The sequence below is a fragment of the Balaenoptera borealis genome (assembly GCF_965194805.1).
Source record: "Balaenoptera borealis genome assembly, chromosome: 6".
Classification (NCBI taxonomy): domain Eukaryota; kingdom Metazoa; phylum Chordata; class Mammalia; order Artiodactyla; family Balaenopteridae; genus Balaenoptera; species Balaenoptera borealis.
Window position 1 is genome coordinate 115,277,351 of NC_138863.1, and position 22,634 is coordinate 115,299,984.

At 41.1% G+C, this 22,634-nt stretch overlaps 2 protein-coding genes and 1 long non-coding RNA gene across 6 annotated transcripts in view; 1 reads left to right on the forward strand and 2 right to left on the reverse strand.

The window, feature by feature from the left end:
• Positions 1 to 773, reverse strand: part of SLC35F5 (solute carrier family 35 member F5) — a 43,001-nt gene extending 42,228 nt beyond the window's left edge. The window contains exon 1 of one of the 4 annotated variants that reach the window (XR_014246258.1): positions 303 to 768. Coding sequence is in view for 3 of the 4 variants with exons in the window: in XM_082397894.1 (XP_082254020.1) it covers positions 303 to 729 (427 nt within the window). In the remaining variant the exon portion in view is untranslated. Of the gene's footprint in view, positions 1 to 302 lie in introns of all 4 variants that reach the window. The other 3 variants (XM_082397894.1, XM_082397895.1, XM_082397896.1) reach the window with 3 other exon arrangements.
• On the forward strand, positions 746 to 14,379 carry LOC309631500. The gene is made up of 2 exons (XR_014246317.1): positions 746 to 795; positions 7,266 to 14,379. It is a non-coding gene; the product is annotated as an uncharacterized lncRNA (long non-coding RNA).
• LOC309631454 (uncharacterized protein) overlaps positions 4,396 to 22,634 on the reverse strand; it is a 126,721-nt gene continuing 108,482 nt past the window's right edge. Inside the window, exons 7-8 of the mRNA XM_082397930.1 lie at positions 15,896 to 16,020; positions 4,396 to 6,219 (exon numbers count right to left, since the gene is read on the reverse strand). Of these exons, the coding sequence (XP_082254056.1) occupies positions 6,109 to 6,219; positions 15,896 to 16,020 (236 nt within the window). The 3' untranslated portion in view covers positions 4,396 to 6,108. The remainder of the gene's footprint in view (positions 6,220 to 15,895; positions 16,021 to 22,634) is intronic.

Here is a 22,634-nt window from a genome sequence, read left to right on the forward strand (position 1 = left end):
TGTTAAAAGGGAATCTTCCTTTTTCGGAGGAAAAAAAAAAAAGTTAAGCCGGGGACGCCTCCCCAGGGAAGGCGAGTAAAGCCCTGAAGCGGCGGCGCCCAGGAAGCTTCCTCAACGGCCAGAGTGTGGACCGGGTTCGCTCGCCCCCGTCAGCCTCCCCCCCTCACTCGGCGCCCAGACACCGTTGCCGTTTCGGTCAAAGCACGTCGGCTGCTACCAAAGGCTGGAGGTGGGGCTGTTGGTGGACCCTCGATCCCGGCTTCGGCTCCGGGTGATTCCGCGGGCCTCCCGTGCCTACCTACCTGGCCTTCCTGCCCCGCGATGGTGTCGTGGCGGCACCATGAGCGGACCCGGCCCGGACCCGCCGCCGCCCAGGGCCACGGCCGCGGCCTCGTACTCACAGGGCTGTCGCGGCGCCTGACATTGCGCTGCGCTGGAGGCCCAGCCCCTGAAGCCGCGGTGCCCCTCCGGGCGACTCTGCCGACGCCACCCGGCTCCACTCGGCCCGGGAGGGCGGGGAGCGGGCGAGAGTGAGGAACCGCGCAGGCAGCGATGGCCGCGGAGGCCTGGAGCTGGATCCCGGCCCCGCCCCCGGCCCCGCCCCCGGCTCCGGTCCCGCTCCCGCCCCCGGCCAGCCAGCCCGGCCTGCGGCCCTGCCCCCCGGCCTGAGGGCGGTGGCGCGCGGGTTACGTCACGGAGGCGCAACGGCGGCCGCGGGAGGGTCCGCATGTAGGGTGGTTTGGCGGCTGGGCACCGAGCGCGGAGATGCGGCTGGAGCGGCAGGGAGGAGCGGAGGTGGGAAGAAGGGAAGTGCGGCGCGGTGGAAGGAGAAGAGGGAAGCGGGCGTGGGTGGCTGGGGCGGAGCGAAGGTCAAGGGAGGTGGCGGAGCCTCCAGATGGCCCCGCACTAAAAGAAGAGATAGCAACTCCATTTCTTACAAAGTTCGGTCAGGCAACTCTCGATATTCCTTTCTCGAGAAGAGGCCGGAAAAGCAAAATGGCTTGGGAGAACTTTTGCTTTGTGGAAACTTTTTGTATGTAAAGTAGATCCCAGCTCTGGGAATTAGAAGCTGTGTCCCTAGGGCAAGCTGCTTCACCTCCCTGACCCTCAGTTTCCTCATCTGAAAAGTGGGCATAATAATAGTAGTACCTGCCTCATCTGTTAGTTTGTACATATGCCAGGATTACATGAGCGTACAAATGTGAAGGGCTTAGATAATTCATGGCAGGTAGAACACAAATGTTAATAATTATTACATTGTACAGATTTTTTCTTAATCATCTTTTCAGTATCCCATAAGAAAAATGGCTTGCCAGCGAGCTGGTTTGCATTTAGAAAACGAAAACAATGCTAAGAGGTTCTGTATGGAGTTGTCTACCACCAGCGCATTTGTAACATCTTTATGAGATGGTGCGAAGAAATGAAATTTTCTTACTTCTATAGTCAAATGTAGTGCATTTCTTACCTTTTTAATCTCTCATTTTATTGAAATTGAATGTATTGAAATTTTTCAGTTGACTAGTAAAACAATACCAATGGACATTTTTTGTGTTAATCTAGTCAATTTCTAATAAACTATCAGCATCAAGCTCCTCTAATAAATTATTCAGAAACGTATCATGCAGAATAGAAAAATCTTAACCATTTACTTAAAATTACTACTTAGGGGAAATTTGTTTGCAGACATTAATCAAATTATTTCAGTACCCGCTTTATCCTTCTTTCTTTAGGGTGTCAGGCTCATAATATGCTTCAGAATTTTTATGCTACATTTATGATATACATAGACTGAAAAAAATAGTAGCATTATGAATACCTCCCAGGATCTAAGAGTCAGGAAAATTAGGTTCTAATTCTTAATCTCACCACAATTTATTGTGTAATCTTGAGGACTATTATTCTCTCTACCTCAGTTCTACATCTATAAATATGCTGATACTCTTATCTGTTTCTTAAATAAATAATGCAAATGTAAGTACTTTGTAAATGTATATAAATTACCATTATTACCACTTATTTCCAGAGCATCTGCTAAAGGACGGTGCCTCTAATCCTAGGTTAATCTTCCCTTAACATTTTTTTCCCAGCATACTCTGAGGGAAATTCCACTGGACTACTCTGAGTCAACAGGCCCTGGTGTGGTTTCTGTGCTGTGGCATCCTGACCTCAGGCATTTTTCTTTTGTCCCCATATGTCTTGTCCAAGGCCAAGTCCTCAGAAACTTCAAAGTCGTAGAAAGCTGCTTTCTGATATAAGTTTAACTCATCTCTGTGTGATTAAGTCTTAAAAGCAGGTATCTTTACATTTCCCTTCCTACCAAATCCCAGCTGTCTACATTTTCAAATATAAATTACACCAGAGCAAAGATTTTTGCCTATATGGTCCTCCATTATCTCCTCAGCACCTAGAATAGTGCCTGACACAGAACTGCAGTCAATATTTGTTGAATGAGCTTGAACATCCTGCTGTCTCTTTACCTTTTGAAGCCAATTTTCTTCCTCATATCTTCATTTCTGTTGGTAGTACTATTTTCGTAGTCTCACAGGCTTAAAAAGATTGATCTTTCATTTTTATTAATTTCCTTTTTACTCTTCAAAGTCGATCACTCTTCAAGTCCTTTTGAAATCTGTCAATAGTAGACCCTTAAGATTCATCAGTTAAGTCTTAAAAAAAAAAATCCCCCGAAATACAGAGAATATAATTTCTTCAGTAAGTACCTATGTTACAATATGAATATGAAAGCAAAGTTGTATGTGAGTGTACAGGGCCGTCACTAGTTAACTAACTCCTGTACACCACTATCAAAGATTACATTTTAAATTCAAGCCTCAGTAAAATTACAAATGGCTATGTCATGGGCCTTTGGAGCCCCCAGTTAATAGTTGAAACCACTTATAATAGTTCTGTGAATTCTAAGTGTGGAAATAAATAAAGAACACTCAAACGAGAACAAGCAAAAGATATTTATTCAGAGCTTGTGATAGCAAGGCAGTCAGCTCCCATCACTTGCATTTGGCAGAGGCTCAAAGGAGGGCCGGGAAGTGTAAAAGCTTTACAGTAGAAAAGGGGAACTGCTTCAGGATGCCTTGATTGTTGGCATGGCGAAACGAGAAAGAGTAACCAGAAGCAAGGCATCCTATGTGGTTGGTTAGGGGTGCATATTTGCCTTTCTCTGGTTGGTCCTAAGTTGGAAACAGGGCAAAAACTTAGGAAGCTGGCAGTTATTGATCAAGTCCTGGCCAACAGTCTACTCTTGTAGCTTGTATGTTATCATCATAGTCTCTTTAGTACCTACCAGAATGCTGGGTACACAAGCTCAATAAATAATTGATTTGATTTGTATCTAACACATGGTCTAATGGACTGAGGTTCACAATTTTTTTTTTTAATTGTACACAAGAGACTGCTTTTGAATTTGAATTACTGCATTTTACGGGGTAAATAATATGCTGTAATGGAAGTCATAACCTTGGGAGATTCTGGGATATCTAAGCTCCTAAGGGTTTATTGTGTACAATCAAGTCCTAGACTTTAAAGGGTTTACAGGCAGTTTGGAGGAGCAAAATAGCAAGAGATCTGAATAAAAGTTCCAAACATATATAGAATAGGCATCCCAGGACAGTGCTTGATTGATGGCCACTCATTGCCATGCCCTTGAGGGTATGGGCCAGAGTTCCGCAGGCATGATCTCTTTAGGTAAATATAAAGAAGGCTTTAGAAAACAGGTGGATCTGAGCTTCATTTTAATGATGGGTAGAATTTTGATGGGGGCAGGGTAGAGGAATGATTATTTTTTCTAAGAGAGTAAAAGAGTATGAGTGTAGGGGAGGAAAAATTCTTTTTTCCTTTCACCCTCCTAGGTTCTCCAGCTGGGGTCCTGTAAAATTAGACTGACAAAAGACAGATTAACAAGGGAACGACAAACAGTTTATTAACACATACAAGGCACATCGTTCGGGAGAAATCTCAAGGAAAAGTAACTCAAATGGGGGGTTAGAGCTTGGGCTAATGTAGCATCTTAACAAAACAATAATTTCTAGAGATGTGACAAAGGAAGAGTTTCAGACTTTCAGGTGCAGCAACCTGTGAGAAGGTAAACACGTAGGGGCAGCTAATGGAATAAGGTTGGTTTGTGCAGGTCCATCTTGGCTTTCTGTCTTCTTCGTGGCCGTAAAACTTCCCAAGGAGAGTGGATTTAAGTATGGCAGTCCTTAATTTTTCAGAAGTTTCCGCTTTTAGTCAGGAAGGCTTCTTTCTGCATCTATTGATCTCATTTGCCTCCAGCTCAAAATAATCCTTATGCCAAAGTGACAGTTTTGGGGGGTGGCACATTCTGGTCTCTGACATGAGCAAGAAAGAAAGTTGTGTCCAGAGGCAACTGGTAAAACACTTGACAGAACACAGCATATATGGAGGGAAGGAATGGGAATTAAGACAGATCAGGTGAATTCTGGGGAGGTTGCAGCATGTTGTGGGAACTAGTTCGGAGAGTTTGGACTTATAATTTGTATGTGAGGAGAACCGAAGAGCTTTTAAATAAGAGAGAAACACTTTTAGTAAGGCAGAAATTATTAAGTGTCCACTTGATGGCTACCAATGTGGTAGTATTGTTCAGGCACTGTGTAAGACGTGGCCCTCAAGGACACCATGTTATGGACGAAACTGATTATCTAATTAAAGCAGGCATTTGCTAAGCTAGAAAGTACTGAATCTAAACGTACTTGGCTAGTATCCTTTTAGCACTATGTACCATGCTGGACGCCAAATCGATGCTCTTTTTGAAAATGGTCTCACTGGAGTGTTACTTCCTTTTATACCTTACTGGTGAAGGCATAATTGGTGAGGAATGAGATAAGAAAATAAGAGCCCCATTTAATTGATGCAGACGAATTTAAAAGTGGCGCCGCCCGTGCCCACCCTGTGCTTTCAACCAGCCCATCAGCCTCCTGCCAGCTGAGTGGCCCACGCCAGCAGGTTACAGCGTGGTAACGAGGAGCTCACTGACAGCCGCACCCACTTCCCAACGGGATCCTGACCTCCTCAGCTTCTCACTCGTTCTCCCATCTCCCATCTTGGTCTTGTGCTCTGCTGCTGACACTTGATACCTGATACCGCTCGCCCAGTACAACCTTGGCTCTTTCCTCTCATCATTTGCACCAACACCTGCGCTCCCATCTGCTGCGAGGCAGTAAATGATCAACCCAGCCTGAGCCTCACAGTCTCTGGAACACTTCTACAGCCCACGTGGCCCATGAACAGCCCAGGTTGCCTCAACTCCCAAATGAGAACGTTTGACAAAAGCACACTGAGGCTATGATACATGTAACAGGTTGTTAGATGTGACTCTCTGTGTTATCTTCTGCTTTGAGCAGAGGCCCCAAAACAGAATAAACAATAAGTAGCAAAGACAGTCATGTTCTAAGGTAAGGGATTAGACTGTAAAGGGAGTGTCCTATCCTAGTTTTACTGTCCGCACACCACTCATATCCAGGCTGTATATGTAGACTAAGAATCCACGAGAAGAGTCTAAAGATGGGAAACTATGCATTTGTTTGAAGAGCATTGTCACATTATCTGAATATTCCCATCAGCATCCCCGTAGGGATTTGGGAGGTGTGCTTCTCCCCACCTCAAGACCAGCAAGGGAGGAAGCAGGCACTTCTAGAGAGTATTCAAAGGTCTTAGCACATGTTCTCTTGAGTTTAAGGAACACAAGGACTGGTGCCTGAGTCTGGGGGCAAGAAGATGCAACTAGGGCTTACTGGAGGCTTGCTGCTCTGTCTGCATGATAAGGAAAGAGAATTCTGATGGGAATGGCCTAAATTTCCAGGAAGAAAAATGAAGATGAATTTCTCACGGGCTAGAAGTGGACCACATAGGAAGGAGCCATATTGGGTTTCTTAAGAGTGACTCTACCAACCAGGGCTGCCTTGAGAGATGAGATCTCTCTAACAGAGAACTACTCAGGGGAAAATTGTAAGTGGTCAAAGAGATGAGACGGGCCCTTGCCAAGGAAACTACAGGAAACATATTTCCCAGCAGAAGCATTCCATGAGAATGAAGATCTGCATTTGGAATACACCATGCCGGTGGTGTTCTAGTAAAGGTTTAACAACCAGATCTCCAGGAAAAGAGTCCAGATTTGTAGCATTTCTGACTTCCACGGTAAGGTTCCTTGGCTCCTGCTGCAGCCAACTTCGGGCTACCAACGTGACATCGCTAAACATGGAAAAGATGCACAATAGGACACCACTGTAAAGTGCTTCCACCATGCATATACAGTAGACATAAGTAAACTCAAGACAAGAACATAGAAAACAGTAAAATGTAGTTAAATAGTTAGAAGATAATGAGTATTTGTTACCTTTGATTTTAAAACATTTATTTAATTGTAAGTTTATATATGATTTAATTTTTAATGATGTCTGGATTTAACAACCACACAAAATTCCTGATAATTGAACAACTAGCTCTTGAGGGTTGCTACAGGCAAACTTAGCATACGCCACTGTACCATTCCCAGAAGGCAGAGATGTCATATTACAGCCAAACCAGTCAGGTAAGACCTTTTCTGTCCCTTCCCTGGCATCCTTCCTCTGCCGTATCCCCTATCCACAGAGGTATCAGACACAGCCTGGTGAGTGGAAGAAAGGAAGTAAAATAAGATAGGGAATAAAGAATCCAGCCAAGCTTCCCTTCCAACTGCAGGCTTTCAGGCCTAAAATAGCCCTGGGCTGGCAGAAGGGTGAAGCTTAAATTGAATGAGAGTTAGGAGTTATACGATTATTAGACTAAAATGAACTTTTTAACATCTAAATGTATCCAGAAAAGCTAAGCAACATGCCTACTATTTCATCCTGGGGCAGCAAAGAACAAAGAGAAAAATCAACTTTATAGGGGAAAAGGTGACAAAGCATAATGTCATTTTATGTGTGTATCCTGCAGTCATCCAATAAACAAATATCCTAACTATGCATTGCTGTGTAACCAATTACTCTAAAACTTAACATCTTAAAAATTATTTCACAGTTTCTGTGGCTCAGGGATTTGGGAGTGGTTTAGCTCTGTGGTTCTGACTCAAGGTCTCTTTGTGAAGTTGCAGTCAAGATGTTGGCTGGGCTGCCATCATCTGAAGGCTTGACTGGGGCTGGGGAATCTGCTTCCAAGATGGTGCACTCACATGGCTGTTGTCAGGAGGCCTCGCTTCCCTGCTAGTTGTTGGTCTCAGTTTTTCTTGCTAGCTTCTGGTCTCAATTTTTCCCTAGGTGGGCCTCTCCAGACTGCTTGGGTGTCCTCATGACATGGCAGATGGCTGGCTTTCCCCAGATCAAGCAGTGTGAGAGGCAGAGCAAGGAAGAAGCCACAATGACACACCATCATCTTCACTATACTCTACTCATTTGAAGCAAGTCACTGAATCTACCCCACACACATGGGGTGGGGCAGAGGGATGAGGCTCCACCTTTTGTAGGGGGAAGTGTCAAATTTGTGGACATATTTTAAAACCACCACAACCAATAAACACATCTAAGTGAATAAATACATATGTATTTGCTGTAGTCAAGTTATCTCCAATCAGGATGTAGCCATTTGTGAATTTATTGAAGGTACTTTATTGAACTGACTCTTTTTATCTTTATGTGACAGGAGCGCTAGCTTGAGTCTTAGAGTCATTCAGAATTATCTGGGAACCGTTGGCAAACTGAAAGCTGGTGGTACACGAAGACTGAAGTTTTTCAGGAAAATGACTGATCCTAAGAAAGAAATAATCAGAGAGCAAGCCTGTGGCCCTGAAAAAAAGTCTTGGCCCTCAGAAAGGAGGAGCAATTCTAAGTAAAACACAGTATTAGTCTCATTTCTAGCATCTCAGCCTCACTGCGGGACAACAATAATGCTGAGAGGTGGAAGCCCTCTGTGGTGCCCCAGCAAGAGAAAGCTAATATACATGTAGATGCATATTCCTAGCAACACTATTCACAATGGACAATGGAAGCAAACTGTCTTAGTACATTCGGGTGGCTATAACAAAATATCACAGACTGGGCAGCTTATAAACAACAGACATTTATTTCTCAGTTCTGGGGGCTGGGAAGTACAAGATCAGGCACCAGCATGGTCACGTTTTAGCAAGAGCCCTTTTCCTGGTTCATAGCTGGCACCTTCTCTCACTGTGTTCTCACATGGTGGAAGGACCAAGGGATCTCGCTGGAGCCCCTTTTATTCGACATTAATCCCATTCATGATGGTTCCACCCTCATGATTTAAAGAACTTCCCAAAGGCCCCACCTACTAATACCATCACATTGGGCTTTAGGATTTTAACATGTGAATTTTGGGTGGACACAAACATTCAGACTATAGCACATCTCAAGTGTCCATCAACAAATGAATGCATAAACAAATTGTGGTATATATATTTATATATATAACAGAACAATACTCAGCTGATTGAAGGAATTAAGTGCTGATTCACGCTACAACATAGATGTACCTTGAAAACATTATGCTAAGTCAAAGAAGTCAGACAAAAGGTCACATATTGTATGATTTCATTTACATGAAATATGCAGAATAGGTAAATCCCTAGAGACAGAACAGAAATCGGTGGTTTCAGGGGCTCAGGGAGGAGAGAATTGGGAGCAACTGCTCAATGGGTAGAGGGCTTCCTTTTGGGATGATGAAAATGTTTGGGAACTAGATAGGCGTGGTGACTGCACAACATTGTGCCACGGAATTGTTCACATTAAAATGGTTCATTTTATGTTATGTGAATTTTGCCTTAATTTAAAAAAATTGATTAAAAGAGAGAGAGAAGGCTTGTATGTGAGCACAGGTATGAAGCATCTAGAGACTCCAGAAATCTTTGGAGGGGGGATAGGAGATCTTTCAGGGCATGAGACCCAACATTACGTGTGTGCATGGGTGGGAGTACAAGCCAGTGAAACTAGAAGTAGAGCTGCTACTATAAAGTTGGATCCACTTGAAAGCCTGGGCAAATTCAAGTTTATAACAGTAGGTGCCAAGAATAACGTGCTTAACATGAGTTGTCCACGCTTAGTAGTTCATGTCATGGAAGCTCAATTTGTCCAGTCCCTATTTGACTTTTGAGAGCCCTTTGTCAGGCAGAGGCAGGATTATATGTTTTGGAGCCAGGAAAGAGCCCCTCTCTGCTTTGGTGAAATTAACTCATTCATGAAAAGATTCAGCCTACTGATGTTTGGAACCCTAAGAAAAAAAGGAGATTTTTATGCGTGGTGACCTAAAATAACTGAGCCTTTTCCTTAATAGCTAGCAACTCTCTGTTAGCCTACTCACCACTTTAATTTGCCTGGTTTATTCCCAAGAGTGCACAGTGGCTACAAGAACAACCATCTCACCTCTTTACCTTATTCCAAACCAAGCTAGAGAGTGCTTCCTGGGAAGTGATTCTATGGAAGGGGCCTTGCTTCTGTGGCCAGAGTTAGGATTTCCCTGAGAAACCCTAAGATGACTCTGGGACCTTTGCTTCAGGCAAGACTTCAAGGGCCTTGTTTTTCTTCTGGAGCTCACAAAAGACATGTTAATAAGCAAAGTTTATTCATAATGTAATAATTTTAAAATATTTAAAAGTGCCTTTTTATGCACAGGACATCCTTTAGAAAGTGTGCAGTACAGGTTTGTACAAATCTATGTATATATATTATTTACTATACTAAATATTTTACACCATAGGTTCGTAACACTATAATTCTTAGTAATTCTGAGGAACAAAATATTCTAGAATTATAACTCAAATCATATTATAAGTCCGAAAAGGTATTGTTTCATATCATAGGCCCTCAAGTGGCAATTGATCAAAAATTATTTATTGATGCTCTCGTATAGAACCATTGCTAGACAATGTGGGGAATATATTCATTGACTCCACAGATACTTCTTAAGTGCCTGCTATGCCCCATCCTCTATTCAGGACACTGGCCTGTCTTAGAATGACCTTAACTTCAAGGCACTGGAGATATAGCAATAAACAAAATAAATAAAGCCCTTATACTTTGGAGCTTATTTTCTAGAGGTGGGAGGTAGACAATAAATAAGCAAACAAAAACAAAAATAAGTAAATACAGATTGTGATAAGTGCTCTGAAGGAAATAAAGATGGAAATGTGATAGTAATTAGGAGAGACCAGTTTCCAATGGATCTCTTAAGGAAGGCCTCTCTAAGGAGGTGACTTTTGTTCGGAACACTGAGATTGAACCAGTAATGTGAATAGCCGTGGGGAGAGCAACCCAATGGAGGAAACAATAGGTGGTTTAAGAAGGAAGACCAGGTGTGGCTGAGGCCTTGGTGTGCAAGAAGAGGTATAAGATGGGAGTCAGGAGGTAAGCACCAGCCAACACACAGAGTCCTGAGGCTCGTGGGAAAAGTCTGAATTTCCTTCTTAGTGCAATGGGAAGCCACTGATCAGTTTTAAGCAAGGGAGTGACAAAATTCTGGGTGATATATTTTAAAAAATTACTCTGGCTGCCATATGAAGAATGAATAGGAGGGTGGATACAGAGAAAAGGGAGAAATTAAAAGGTTATTTTTGGAAGTCCTGAGGGAGATGACAGTGTCTTGGATTTGATAAGGAGTCAGGAAAATGTAGAGACATGGGCAGATTTGAGATAGGTTTTGGTAATAGAACTTCCTGATCAATTGGATGTGGTACTGACATGAAGAGCACTAAATATCCTCTTGACAGTGGAGACTGTGTCTTTAGTGCCTAAAAGATTACCTTGAACATTCCTATATTTGTTGAATCAATAAAACTTGCTGAGCGTGTAGAAATGTAGGAACCAAACAAGAAATACAGAACAGTGTTATCAAATCCTACTTTGTGTGTTATCTTTAAGAGCCACTAGTGAACATCAAAGATAAGACTAGTGGTCAACTATTCCAGGTTGGGGGCAGGTGAGACAGAATAGGATTAAGTGACAAAGTAGAGCGGAGAATTGTCTCAGCTGGGAAATGGGGTGAGTCAAGAACCAACTAATGACAGGGTATAGCAACCAAAAAACTGCTTTGCAGGAGGTAGGGAGTGTACATCCTGTTGAAAATATCCTTAATTTGCCTTTTAAAAGATACATTTAAAACTCTAGGTCGAAATCTTTTGAAGCAGTGAGCTATTTGCATATATGGATATTATTAGGCTAGATTTTAAAAGCTAAACCTTGTGAAATTTAAAATACCCAGCTTCCCTGGTGGTCCAGTGGCTAAGACTCCACTCTCCCAATGCAGGAGGGAACTAGATCCCACATGCCGCAACTAAGAGTTCGTGTGCCGTAACTAAAGACCCCGCATGCTGCAACTAAAGATTCTGCATACTGCAACTAAGACCCGGTGCAGCCAAACAAACAAACAAACAAATAAATAAATAAAATATTAATAGATAAATAAAATAAAATCCCCAGAGTCTTGCTTCACCTTCCCAGGTCCTCGGTATTGTGCTTTCCAGGGTTTTGAACTGCAGTTCATTTAAGAATTAAGATATAAAACAGGTAATTTCTCTCTTTTTTTAAAAATTCTTTTGGCCGCACCATGCAGCATGTGGGATCTCAGTTCCCTGACCAGGGATCGAACCTGTGCCCCCTGCAATGGAAGCATGGAATCTTAACCTCTGGACCGGAAGGGAAATCCCAAAATAGGTAATTTCAAAATCAGAAATTTGTGGGTGGTGAGAAGACCATGCAGCCAAAACTCTCAGAAAATCCTCGTCTTAGAATGACCTTAACTTCGGCTTCTCCTCCTGCGAGGAGTTCGCCTATTAATGTCTCCTTGGAGCAGCTGTTATCACTGAAACAGTTAAGCCTTTCGAGGTCATTAAGTATGAGAAGGACACACGAACAAGGAAAGTCTGAACTATGTGGTCAGAGTCCGCTAAACTTAGCATTAACATCTTAGCAAAGGTTAATTTTTATTTTTTTAGAGCAGTTTTAGGTTCACAACAAAATTACGTGGAAAGTACAGAGCATTTCCCTGTATCCCTCCCACCCAACTTCCCCCTCTACCAACGCCCCTAACCAGATTAAGACAGTATGTTAAATGTGGTGATTTTACATGTACACAGTTTTTCATGACTCTCTTGTCTGACAAAGATAAACAAGTTAAAAGACTGTTTTGTACAATGTACATTTGTGGCAGCTAAGATAAGTTTCTGATAGTTCAGCATGATTACCCTTCAACTTTCCTCGAGGACCAAGTCGATCACTGCCCCACGGGCACCAAAAGTAGCTCCTGTGCTATTTCACGCAGACTTTCCTGTGGTTGGTGGGATGTGTCAGCTGCCTTCATCCCACCACCTTCCCTGCCAGACTTAAACTGTCAATAATCTATTTTCCTCAAGTAAATGAAAAGAATAAATCTTCTGAAACTAATCGCATATCACGCTGGATTTATCTGTCTGTGTCTTGTCATTGGTCAACTAGGGCTTTGAACTTTAATTGAAATGTAGTTTCATCATAAAGATTACATGGGGCTTCCCTGGTGGCGCAGTGGTTGAGAATCTGCCTGCCAATGCAGGGCACATGGGTTCGAGCCCTGGTCTGGGAAGATCCCACATGTCGCGGAGCAACTGGGCCCGTGAGCCACAACTACTGAGCCTGCGCGTCTGGAGCCTGTGCTCCGCAACAAGAGAGGCCGCGATAGTGAGAGGCCCGCGCACCGCGATGAAGAGTGGCCCCCGCTTGCCACAACTAGAGAAAGCCCTTGCACAGAAACGAAGACCCAACACAGCCAAAAAATAATAATAATAATAATTAATTAATTAATTAAAAATTTAAAAAAAAAAGATTACATGGAGTCAACCCAATCCTTTCTCATGCAGCTGCTGGGAAAAACTGTAGTGGAGACAACTCAGTACAAACATGTAATAGTAGGGATAATTAAACAAATTAGCAGAAATCTAGTGCTTTGATTCATTAGCTTGCTCTTTATCACAGACTTATTGTACTTTGGGCCAGATGTGGTGCTTGCCACACAATAGTAGATAAATCCGCAGTGGCCCCTATTCTTGAGGAGCTCTGTCTAATGTGGTTGTTCTCAATGGGCTGATTTTATCCCCCTGCAAAGAACATGTGGCAACATCTGGAGACATTTTTTGGTTGTTACAATAGGAAAGGCGCTACTGATCTCTAGCAGGTAGAGGCAAGGGAGGCTGCTAAACACCTTTAATACACAGGACAGCTCCATGACAAAGAGTGTCAATAGTGCCCCAAAGAGCCACAGCCCACAAAGTCAATAGTGCTGAGGTTGAGATACTTTGGTTTTATGAATGGAAACATGTTACAGATTTACTGAACAGTTTGTTTGGGGTTGATATAGACATCTCAAACCTGCAAAGAGAAATAGGTCCAGCCAACATCAGAAGAAGGCACAAGGATGCACAGATGGTTTTGCTCACTGTGATGTTTTCAGATTCTAGTGCAATGATTCTCAATCTAAGGGCCAATGTGGAATTCCACGTAGAGTCTTAAAAACTTTTGGTGACCAGTTTGTACTTCTACTAGGTATCCAGTAGAGAAATGTGGAGCCCAACACAGAGTTGGGGCTAGCCCAGACCCAGAAGTGCTCTTCTTTTCCCTTTCTTTTTCTTTCCTTCCTAACTTCCTTCCTCCCTCCCTCCCTCCTTTTCTTTCTTTCTTTCTTTATTCTTTCTCTTTCTTTCTTCCTTTCTTTCTTCTTTCTTTCTTTCCTTCCTTCCTTCTTTTTCTTTTCTTTCTTTCTTTTTCCTTCCTTTTCTCCTTCTCTGCCTTCTTTCCTTCCTTCCTTTCTTTCTTCTCTAAATTCCTTGAGCATTTAGATAACTCTATTTCACACTTTACTATGTATAGCTTTGAAGCTATAGTCTGATCATTTTATGAATGGAAATATTGTCTTCCCAAGAGATGACACAACGTGAAATTTCATCTCTACTTCTTTTTGTCCTCCCTTGGCCTAATGTAATGCTAACCATTTAACAGGTGCTAAATAATTGGTTCTTAGTGACTTAAACAAAGGAAGGAAAGACTCGTAAAAGCTTCAAATGTAGAGATAGGAAGAGAGAGGGGTATCAAATGTGTCATAAGAGGACAGCTAAGCACAGTGCAGTGGATCAGACGGGAAAAACGCTGTAAAGACTATTACGGGGACAACTGGTGCAATTTGAATATGGACTGCACATTAGACGGTATTATGGTATCAAAGTTAAATTTACCAAATTTGGTCACTGTTCTGTGTTTATGTAAGAGAATGTCCTTGCTCAGAGGAGATACATCAGGAAAGGGTAAAGGGTTAAGATATCTGCAACTTGAATGGTTCAACAACACAAATAATAGTGATACTAATATATGTGTATGTGCACTTATATGTATATACAGATATAAACAGATGGTGACAAAGCAAATATGGTAGAGTGCTAAAACTAGACACTGGAGGAAGAGTGTGTCCACTGTATTCTTTTTAGCAATTTTTCTATAAATTTTTCAAAATAAAGAATTTACAATTTATATATATATATAAAATACTGTGATGAATATTAACTTAGGCTTGGCAGTTGCTTGAATGCATACATCAAAGAAGAGTGAAAGATACTTTCCTGGAAGTTACACCTTTGCCATCTGGCTACAGTGGAAACAGCAAGGTTCAATTGTGAGATGGAATTAAGCCAGTTAAAAGGAAGTGTCATGCTTTTCTGATTAGGCAACATATGCCAAAGCTACAGTTGGATGAAAGCCTGTAAAACTTGGATGGAGAGATTCTCTAGCTCCCTATTCCAGCTGAAGGGACAATGTCCAAACGCTTATTCCTACACGGTCAAGAAAAAAATTATTTTTCCATTCCCCTTGAACCTCTAACATGGTAGATCAATGGAAGAACATGGTCAAGGTAAATGTCAGAGGCCTAATTCTCTTTTTTTCCATCCCTCACTTCAAGCACTGGAAATATTCTGACTCCAGTCCAGTGCTAATTCTTTTAGACTACTACTTTAATTTTTTTCTGCCATGGCACTCCTAAATACCCTGTATTTCTCCAAAGGTTTCTACACCCCCAACACCTGAAACTCGAGAAACTCCATCATGATCTAGAGTGATTCCAGACTCTTATATACTCTTATCATCTGCTAACAGTGAAGAAGTAAACAACTTATCATCCCCATTGTCCCAAGTTTGGAACATCCTTGATTGTTTGGTTTATTGGATCATTCAACAAATATTTAATGAGTAGTACCAAACCTCCTCCTCTCCCAGCCTCTCACCATCTCAGGAAATGGACCTACCATTGCCCCTGGGGCCTGGAGCAGTGTTAACCTTGTTCACCTCTTTTTTATATCCGCAAGGACATCCGCAAGTTCTGCCAGCTCCACATTCAAAATACGTCTTGAGTCCAGCCACTTCTCACACCCTCATCCTAACCACCATCACCTCTCACCTTGACAACCAAAATTGCCATCTTATGGAGCTGCTTCCACTCTTATCCCAGACAGACTACTCTTCAAAAAGCCTTTTGAATGAACTTCTCAAAATATAAATCAAATCATATCGCTTCTATTTTCAAAACCATCCCACGGTTCCCATCACACTGAATAATTCAAAGTTCTTATTGGGGCCTACAAGGCCCTAAATACTCTGGCCCCTTCCTATCTCTCCTACCACTTACCACCTAGCTCACAAGATTCCAGCCATACCACCTTTTTGCTGTTCTTCCATCATCCCTAGCCCTTCCTGCCTTCAGGCCTTTGTGTTTGCCATTTCTTTACCCTGGAACACTATTCCTGAAGTGTTCCAAGTCATCTCCTCAGAGATTTTCCCCAATCCACCCAATCTAAAATTATTCCCCCACGCCACCCCACCATCACTTTTCATTCTTCTACCTTATTATTTACTTTTTTCATAGTACTTACCATGAACTGAAAATACAGTATATATTTATGCATTTGTTTGTTTTCCATCAGAATATCAGCTCCATGAGCGCAGGAATTTTTTTGTGTCTTGTTCACCACTGCATCCCCAGCCTCTAGATAAGGGTCTAAAGCACAGAAGGAGCTAAATCAATATTTATTGATGGAATGAATGCATAACTAATGCTCTCTGACAAATTTTCTAAATGAAGCTCCCTGCTCCAGAGTAGCTAGCCTACAGTTAATGTTGTTGGAACCACTGTCCTCAGAATTCTTGCTGTTAACTGTTCCCTTGTCCTCCTGGGAGCTTCTTCCTTTTTTTTTTTTAATTTTATTGGAGTATAGTTGATTTACAATCCTTGGAGCTCTTAAAAGCCAGGAATATGAGAAGGTAGAAAAAGAGAGTAACAGTTTGGAAAAGATCCATTCACTTTTCAGGTTTGGCATTACACATTGGTAGTAGAGTAGGTGCCCACCTACTGATAGGAAAGGCCACTGTGACAAAAAATGCCTTCTCTACTAGACTATTACATACCCTGAAATTCTACTCTTAAGGATTAAATTATCAAGTCATCAACATCAAGGTGTTGATTCTTCTTCTATTATTCAGACCATTAACAAATTCTTAATAAAAAATGTTCTTTTCTATCCTCTGTGCCGAGCACATGACTTGCACATGTATATATTCAGTAAATATCTGTCGAATAAATGAACAGACTCTCCTTGAGTTTACTGCCTCATTTTCCTTGCCATGCACTTGTCTGTATTCTGCATGTCTTTCCTTTACCACTTCAAACTCTGATAGTTCCTTTCTGACTTTAATTATACACCTGGATTTTTTTCCAGAAATAAATATGCTAGCTACTGGTTAACAGCAAAGACCTTGGCATCTGAGATGAAGGGCACAGATGCTTTTCTGAAACCTAATCTCTTCAGCCTACCACTCAAACTTGCCAAGGGACTTATTCTGGCCCACGTGTTCCAAAGGTACCTGCCTGCCTTCCCACCCTGAGCCCCCCATTGCGAGGTGGCTAGCCTCCCCACTGTCCTCTGTGTCATTTTTACTCTCACCTTTATAACTGCTTACGTGTTCCTCCACTCTCTGCTTTCTTCAGCCCATGGAAGTAATGTTCATTCTTCAGGGTTTGGATCAAAGAACATCTCAGACCATGCTAAGCTAATTAGTCTCACTTTCCTCTGAAATCCTATAGCAATAAGTATTAGTACCACTTGTTTGAACACATAATTACATATTATCCTCGATCACAATCTAATTCTTCCTGCATTTATCTTGTTTCTCCAGTTTGATTGTATAATCAGGCAATATATTTTATTTTTCTCCTGTATGTCTTCTAAATTTCACACAGAGCCCAGCTGGTTGCTTTTACACAATGCTAGAGCTCAATTAGTACTTGCTGAATTGCATAGCGTATGAATTAAATACACTTACCACAGGAGAAATGTAACTGCTCTCTAAATGGTTTGGATAAAGTCAAAGATGAATTCCAGGTCTTAGCATTAATAACAAGATGTCCCATCCTAGACCCCTGTTTCAAGACTGAAGAGCAGATGAAGGTACATAAGACATGATGGTGCTCTGCCTCCCTCATTCTCCTGAAGTCAGCCCTCAACAAATATTGCTTGGCTTCCTTTGCTGAAATACAGGGAAAAAAAATCTCACCACCATATTAAATAATTTGAATCTTTAAAGCATGTTTTTTGCATAACTCATCTTGGTAACAAAATTATTTAATCTTTCAACTAAAAACTAACTCCAGATATATTAAAAATTAAGTTGACCTTCCATCACTGGAACTGTCTATCCATCATGAAATTAAGTGTTGAATGCCTCATTTCAGCTCTGGAGCACCATCCCACCAGAAGAAAGGAAGCTATTAAAGATTACTTGGTCATATCAAAAAGAGTCAAGAGCACCTTCACAAAGTTCCTACTAGCAAAAGATGGGATAATTTGAGCAAAATCGGAATAGTAATTGCAATAAATTTTGATTTACCAAATGTGTTTGAAATCCATAACTTAGTTTTTAAAAATCTTATAAAGTTCATTTGTTACCTTATAAAAATGCCAAGTGTCAGATGTGGAAACAAACTTATGGTTACCAAGGGGGAAATGGGGAGGGGCGTGGGACAAATTGGGAGATTGTGATTGTCATATACACACTACTATATATATCGATAAAATAGATAACTAATAAGGACCTACTGTACAGCACAGGGAACTCTACTCAATACTCTGTAATGACCTATATGGGAACAGAATCTAGAAAAGAGTGGATACATGTTTAGGTATAACTAACTCACTTTGCTATACAGCAGAAACTAACACAATATTGTAAATCAACCGTACTCCAGTAAAAAAAATTAATTAAAAAAAATGCCAAGTGTCAACTAACTTATTTGAAAAACTGGTACATTTCTTTTTACAGAAATATTCTGGCTAATTAATAAAGGAAGAATAATAATGGAATATCACCCTGATAGATTGTGTTATTGACCCAATTATTCACTCCTTCTAGAATCTACACCCTTTTCTATGTAACTTTGCAATGCCCTCCTGTTGAACCACCAGGTGTCAAGTTGACAGATTAGGACAACAGCCAAACTGAAGACAACAACTAAGCCTTATTCATTTACAGTAAGTCCCCGACATACGAATGAGTTCCATTCTGAGAGCACGTTCGTAAGTCCAATTTGTTCGTTAAGTCTGACAAAGTTAGCTTAGGTTCCCAACAAACACAATCGGCTATATAGTACTTACGGTAATAGGTTTATAATACTTTTCACACAATTAGTACATAAAAAACAAACACAAAAATAAAGAAAACATTTTTAATCTTACAGTACAGTACCGTGAAAAGTACAGCACAGTACCAGCTCCATCACTGCTGCTTTTACGATTGCTTCTTGGCACCCTGGGCTTGAAATAAAGACACTGTACTACTGTACTCTATACAGTGCTGTACTCTATACAGTACTGTACAGTAAAGTACACAAAAGCACAACCACTTGTAGAGGATGCACGCACATGACAGTGTATGCCAGAAACATGAACTAACTTACGTGACTGGACATGGGAATGCACGTTTGTTCTTTGAAAGTTCACATCTTGAAGGTTCGTATGTAGGGGACTTAACTGTACTGCAGAAATGTAGGTAAGAGGCAAAAGAGAAAAGCGCCAACTCCCCAGTGTTCCGGTTTTCCCCGTGGAATGACACTGGATCAGGGTCAGTTGAATGCCTTGCAGAGAGGGAGAACCATCTCACTTCTGAGAACCCCTGAAATTTTGGCCTTTTCTTGTGGATCCAGGGACTGGAAGGAAAGAGAGAAAGAAGGGCTCAGAGGGCAAAAATCTTAAGTCAAAGTGGAGACAAATGCCTCAGCCAAGGCCCCAATTAGGGGGTCTTGGAAGATACACCTGGGAAGAGCCTCGCTGAGGTCCCCAATAAAAAGAACTCTGAATGGAGGCACCTGGGCCAGGAATGTCACCATGTGTAAGAACATGACTGGTGGGGTGAGGGGGGCCTGGATCCTCAACTGTACCTCCGGAGATTGTCATGTACTTTGTACCAAGTCTGGCATGAGGAGGGCAGCTTCTCCCCCTGAGGTCTGCCAGGCAAAGCCTTGTAGTGGCCTATGGTCAGGCCTGAAACGTCATACATAGAATTTTGGCTGCAGCCTGCCTCTTCACTACCCACTGGAGGCAGGACTACTACCTCTTGACTTTGGACTTGGGGCATATGACTTGCTGTGGTGAACAAGATGAGGTGAAAGTGGTGGTAAATAAGCTAAATAAATACTTATTATCATGTGCTACTGAGATTGTTTGATCCTTTCTCATATAGTAATATCAATAGCTAACTGATACAGTATCCATTTTGCAACCCAAAATGGGTTAATTAATGGGTCTAGGCAGTGATTGCCGATGTTAAAACAAGAGACAACCAGATATGATGTGCCTCCTGATAAAAGTATACAATGCCACCCATGAAACAGCCTTGCCACAAATCAAAGCTGAAACTGATCAGACCTCTAGATCCAACTACCAGTTTACAGAAAACACAAGTGATGGGAGAACATATTAAACAATACTGAAGTCCAGATTGTGGGAAAGTGATGACAAAAATCCAGTTTCTTAAACAAATAATTTGAAAGGGGGAAAAAAAAAGGAAGGAAGGAAATCAATAGATTGAATGAGATTTAGAGACATGAAAATCAATTGCCCTGTATAAACCTTATTGAGATCCTGGTTAAAACAAAAGTTTAAAAAATTATGAGACAATAAGGATGATTTATTATTTGAATGCTGGATATTTGATATTTCAGGAAATTATTGTTAGTTATTTCAGGAGTGATAATGGTTTTGTGGTTATTCCATTTTATCTATTGCAGCAAACTTAGTGGCTTAAAAGAGCAACCATTCTATTAAATCTTTCAGCTTTGTGGGTCAGGAATCTGAGCAGGGCTCAGCTGTGTGAGTTGTCTGCTCCATGTGGCACCATCTGAGGTCACTCACTGGTATTCAGTAGGCAGATGGGCAAATCTAGAGGGTCCAAAATGATTTTATTCCTGTCTGGTGCATTGAAGAGGAAGAACGAAAGGTTGGATTCTTGAGACTTTTGACCAGCGCACCTGCGTGTTCATTGGCTGTTCATTGTGGAGGTTTCAAAGTTGTCAGACTTTACCTAGCAGCTCAGGTCCCAAGAGATCCAGACAGACGCTTCAAAGCTTCTTAAGGCCTAACCTTGGAAATGCCAGACTGACACTTCTGCCACATTCTACTGGTCAAGCTAATCACTATGGCTGAGATTCAAGGTGCAGGGACTTAGATTCTACCTCTCAGTGGAAGGAGTGGTTAAAAAATGTGGGACCATCTATAATCTACCACAGCAATTATGTTTTTAAAAGGAGATGCCTTATTTTTAGACATATATCCCAAAGGATTTATAGATGAAAGGTATGCTGTCTGGGATTTACTTCAAAATAATTGGGGTGAGGAGAGGATAAGGGTATTGATGAAATAGGATAAGCCATGAATATATAATTATTGGAGCTGCATGACAGCTATGTGGGGTTCACTGTATTATTCTATCTTCATATATGTTTGAAATTGTCCATAAAAAGAAAGGTATCTTATTTTTTTCAAACAGTATTTTTTTTTTTTTTTTTTTTTGGCCGTGCTGCCCGACTTGTGGGATCTTAGTTCCCTGACCAGGGATTGAACCCAGGCTACAGCAGTGAAAGCATGGAGTCCTAAGCACTGGACCACCAGGGAATTCCCAAAAGAAAGTTATTTTTAAAAGTTTAAGTTTTCCTTTATCTGAAAGCTATGTAATAATAAAATAAAAGATCACTGGAAACACCTCTGTACTATGCATTTGGTGTATCTTTACTGATATTAAATATTGAGAAAACCTATTATAAATTACGGATAGGAACTCAGGTATTCGGAATTTGAAGGAGAAAGTTTTATTTCCTTAGATTACTGGTGTACAATTGTATGTATGATGTGAATTTACAGATGTCTTATATTTGAAATACTGTCAATAATTTTAGTGGTCTGTAAAAAGCTTTCAATACCTAGTACAGCACAAACTCAGCTGGCTGCTTGATTACGTGGTTTTAAAAGTTTACTTTTAAATAGTTATAGTGGCAAAATCCTTCCAGGAAAACAGTCAACTACTTTTCAGTTAAAAATTAACATGCTTTAGTAACTACATTTTCCCTTTAGGCATAATACTGTGACTGAATTTTTTCCTTCCATTTAGATCTGTCGCTTAAAAACTCTCTAACGCCAGCACAACTCAATGAATAACTAAAGGAAAACAAGAATTGCATGACATCTGAATGTGTAAAAGGTACCTAGGGTTTTCCATTTCCCAAACTCTGCATTACTTATTTTCGTATTTAGTAGGTCTATTATTGAACAATCTGCAACCCTTAATAATCAGATTCCTATTGATCCCTCTTTACATATAAAAACATAGAGGCCAGGCCACTAACATTTACATTACTAACTATATGGCCAAATCTCTATAACTACCAAGTTGTTACTGTGCCTTATGGAGGATCCCAAATCCACAAAGTACCTGTACAATAAGACTTGATGCCAAGATTTATTGCAACACTACCTCAATTAAGGCTGGAAGTTCAGCCTCATTTGACAAATATGCAGTGATTCTGAAGAAGTAATGCTTGAGGAAAAGGCAAATGGCTTTGACATTTGTACCATGTTCGCATGAATGACTTTCCCTCTTCATCCCAAAACTACCAAGGGCCTTCATGGAAGATTCTCCTTTCTGCAATGCTCCCACATAATCCTGAAGTAGGAAAACTAAAGAATGAATTAGAACTCATAGTCATGGGACCCTGGGGAAGACACATTCTTTCTGTGCCTCGGTTTCATCATCTCTATGACAAAGATTACAATTTCTGTCCCATCTACCACGCAGAACTATTAGGACCATCAACTTCTACAATGTTCTCTGAAACAACTTTGGAACCTTATAGCTCTCTGTGAGAGAATTACTACTATTCTACATACATGAAAAAAAATTTTTTTTAAGGAAATCTGGAGCTATTTTACTCAAAAAGAAATTTTCGTTTCCAATCCTTTTAGTATTCTCCACCATTTTTTTTCCTTTAAAGAATCAGATGCCATCATTTTTAAAAATAGGAAAAATATTTAAATCACATGGACATGGAAGTGACCACTGGTCACCTCT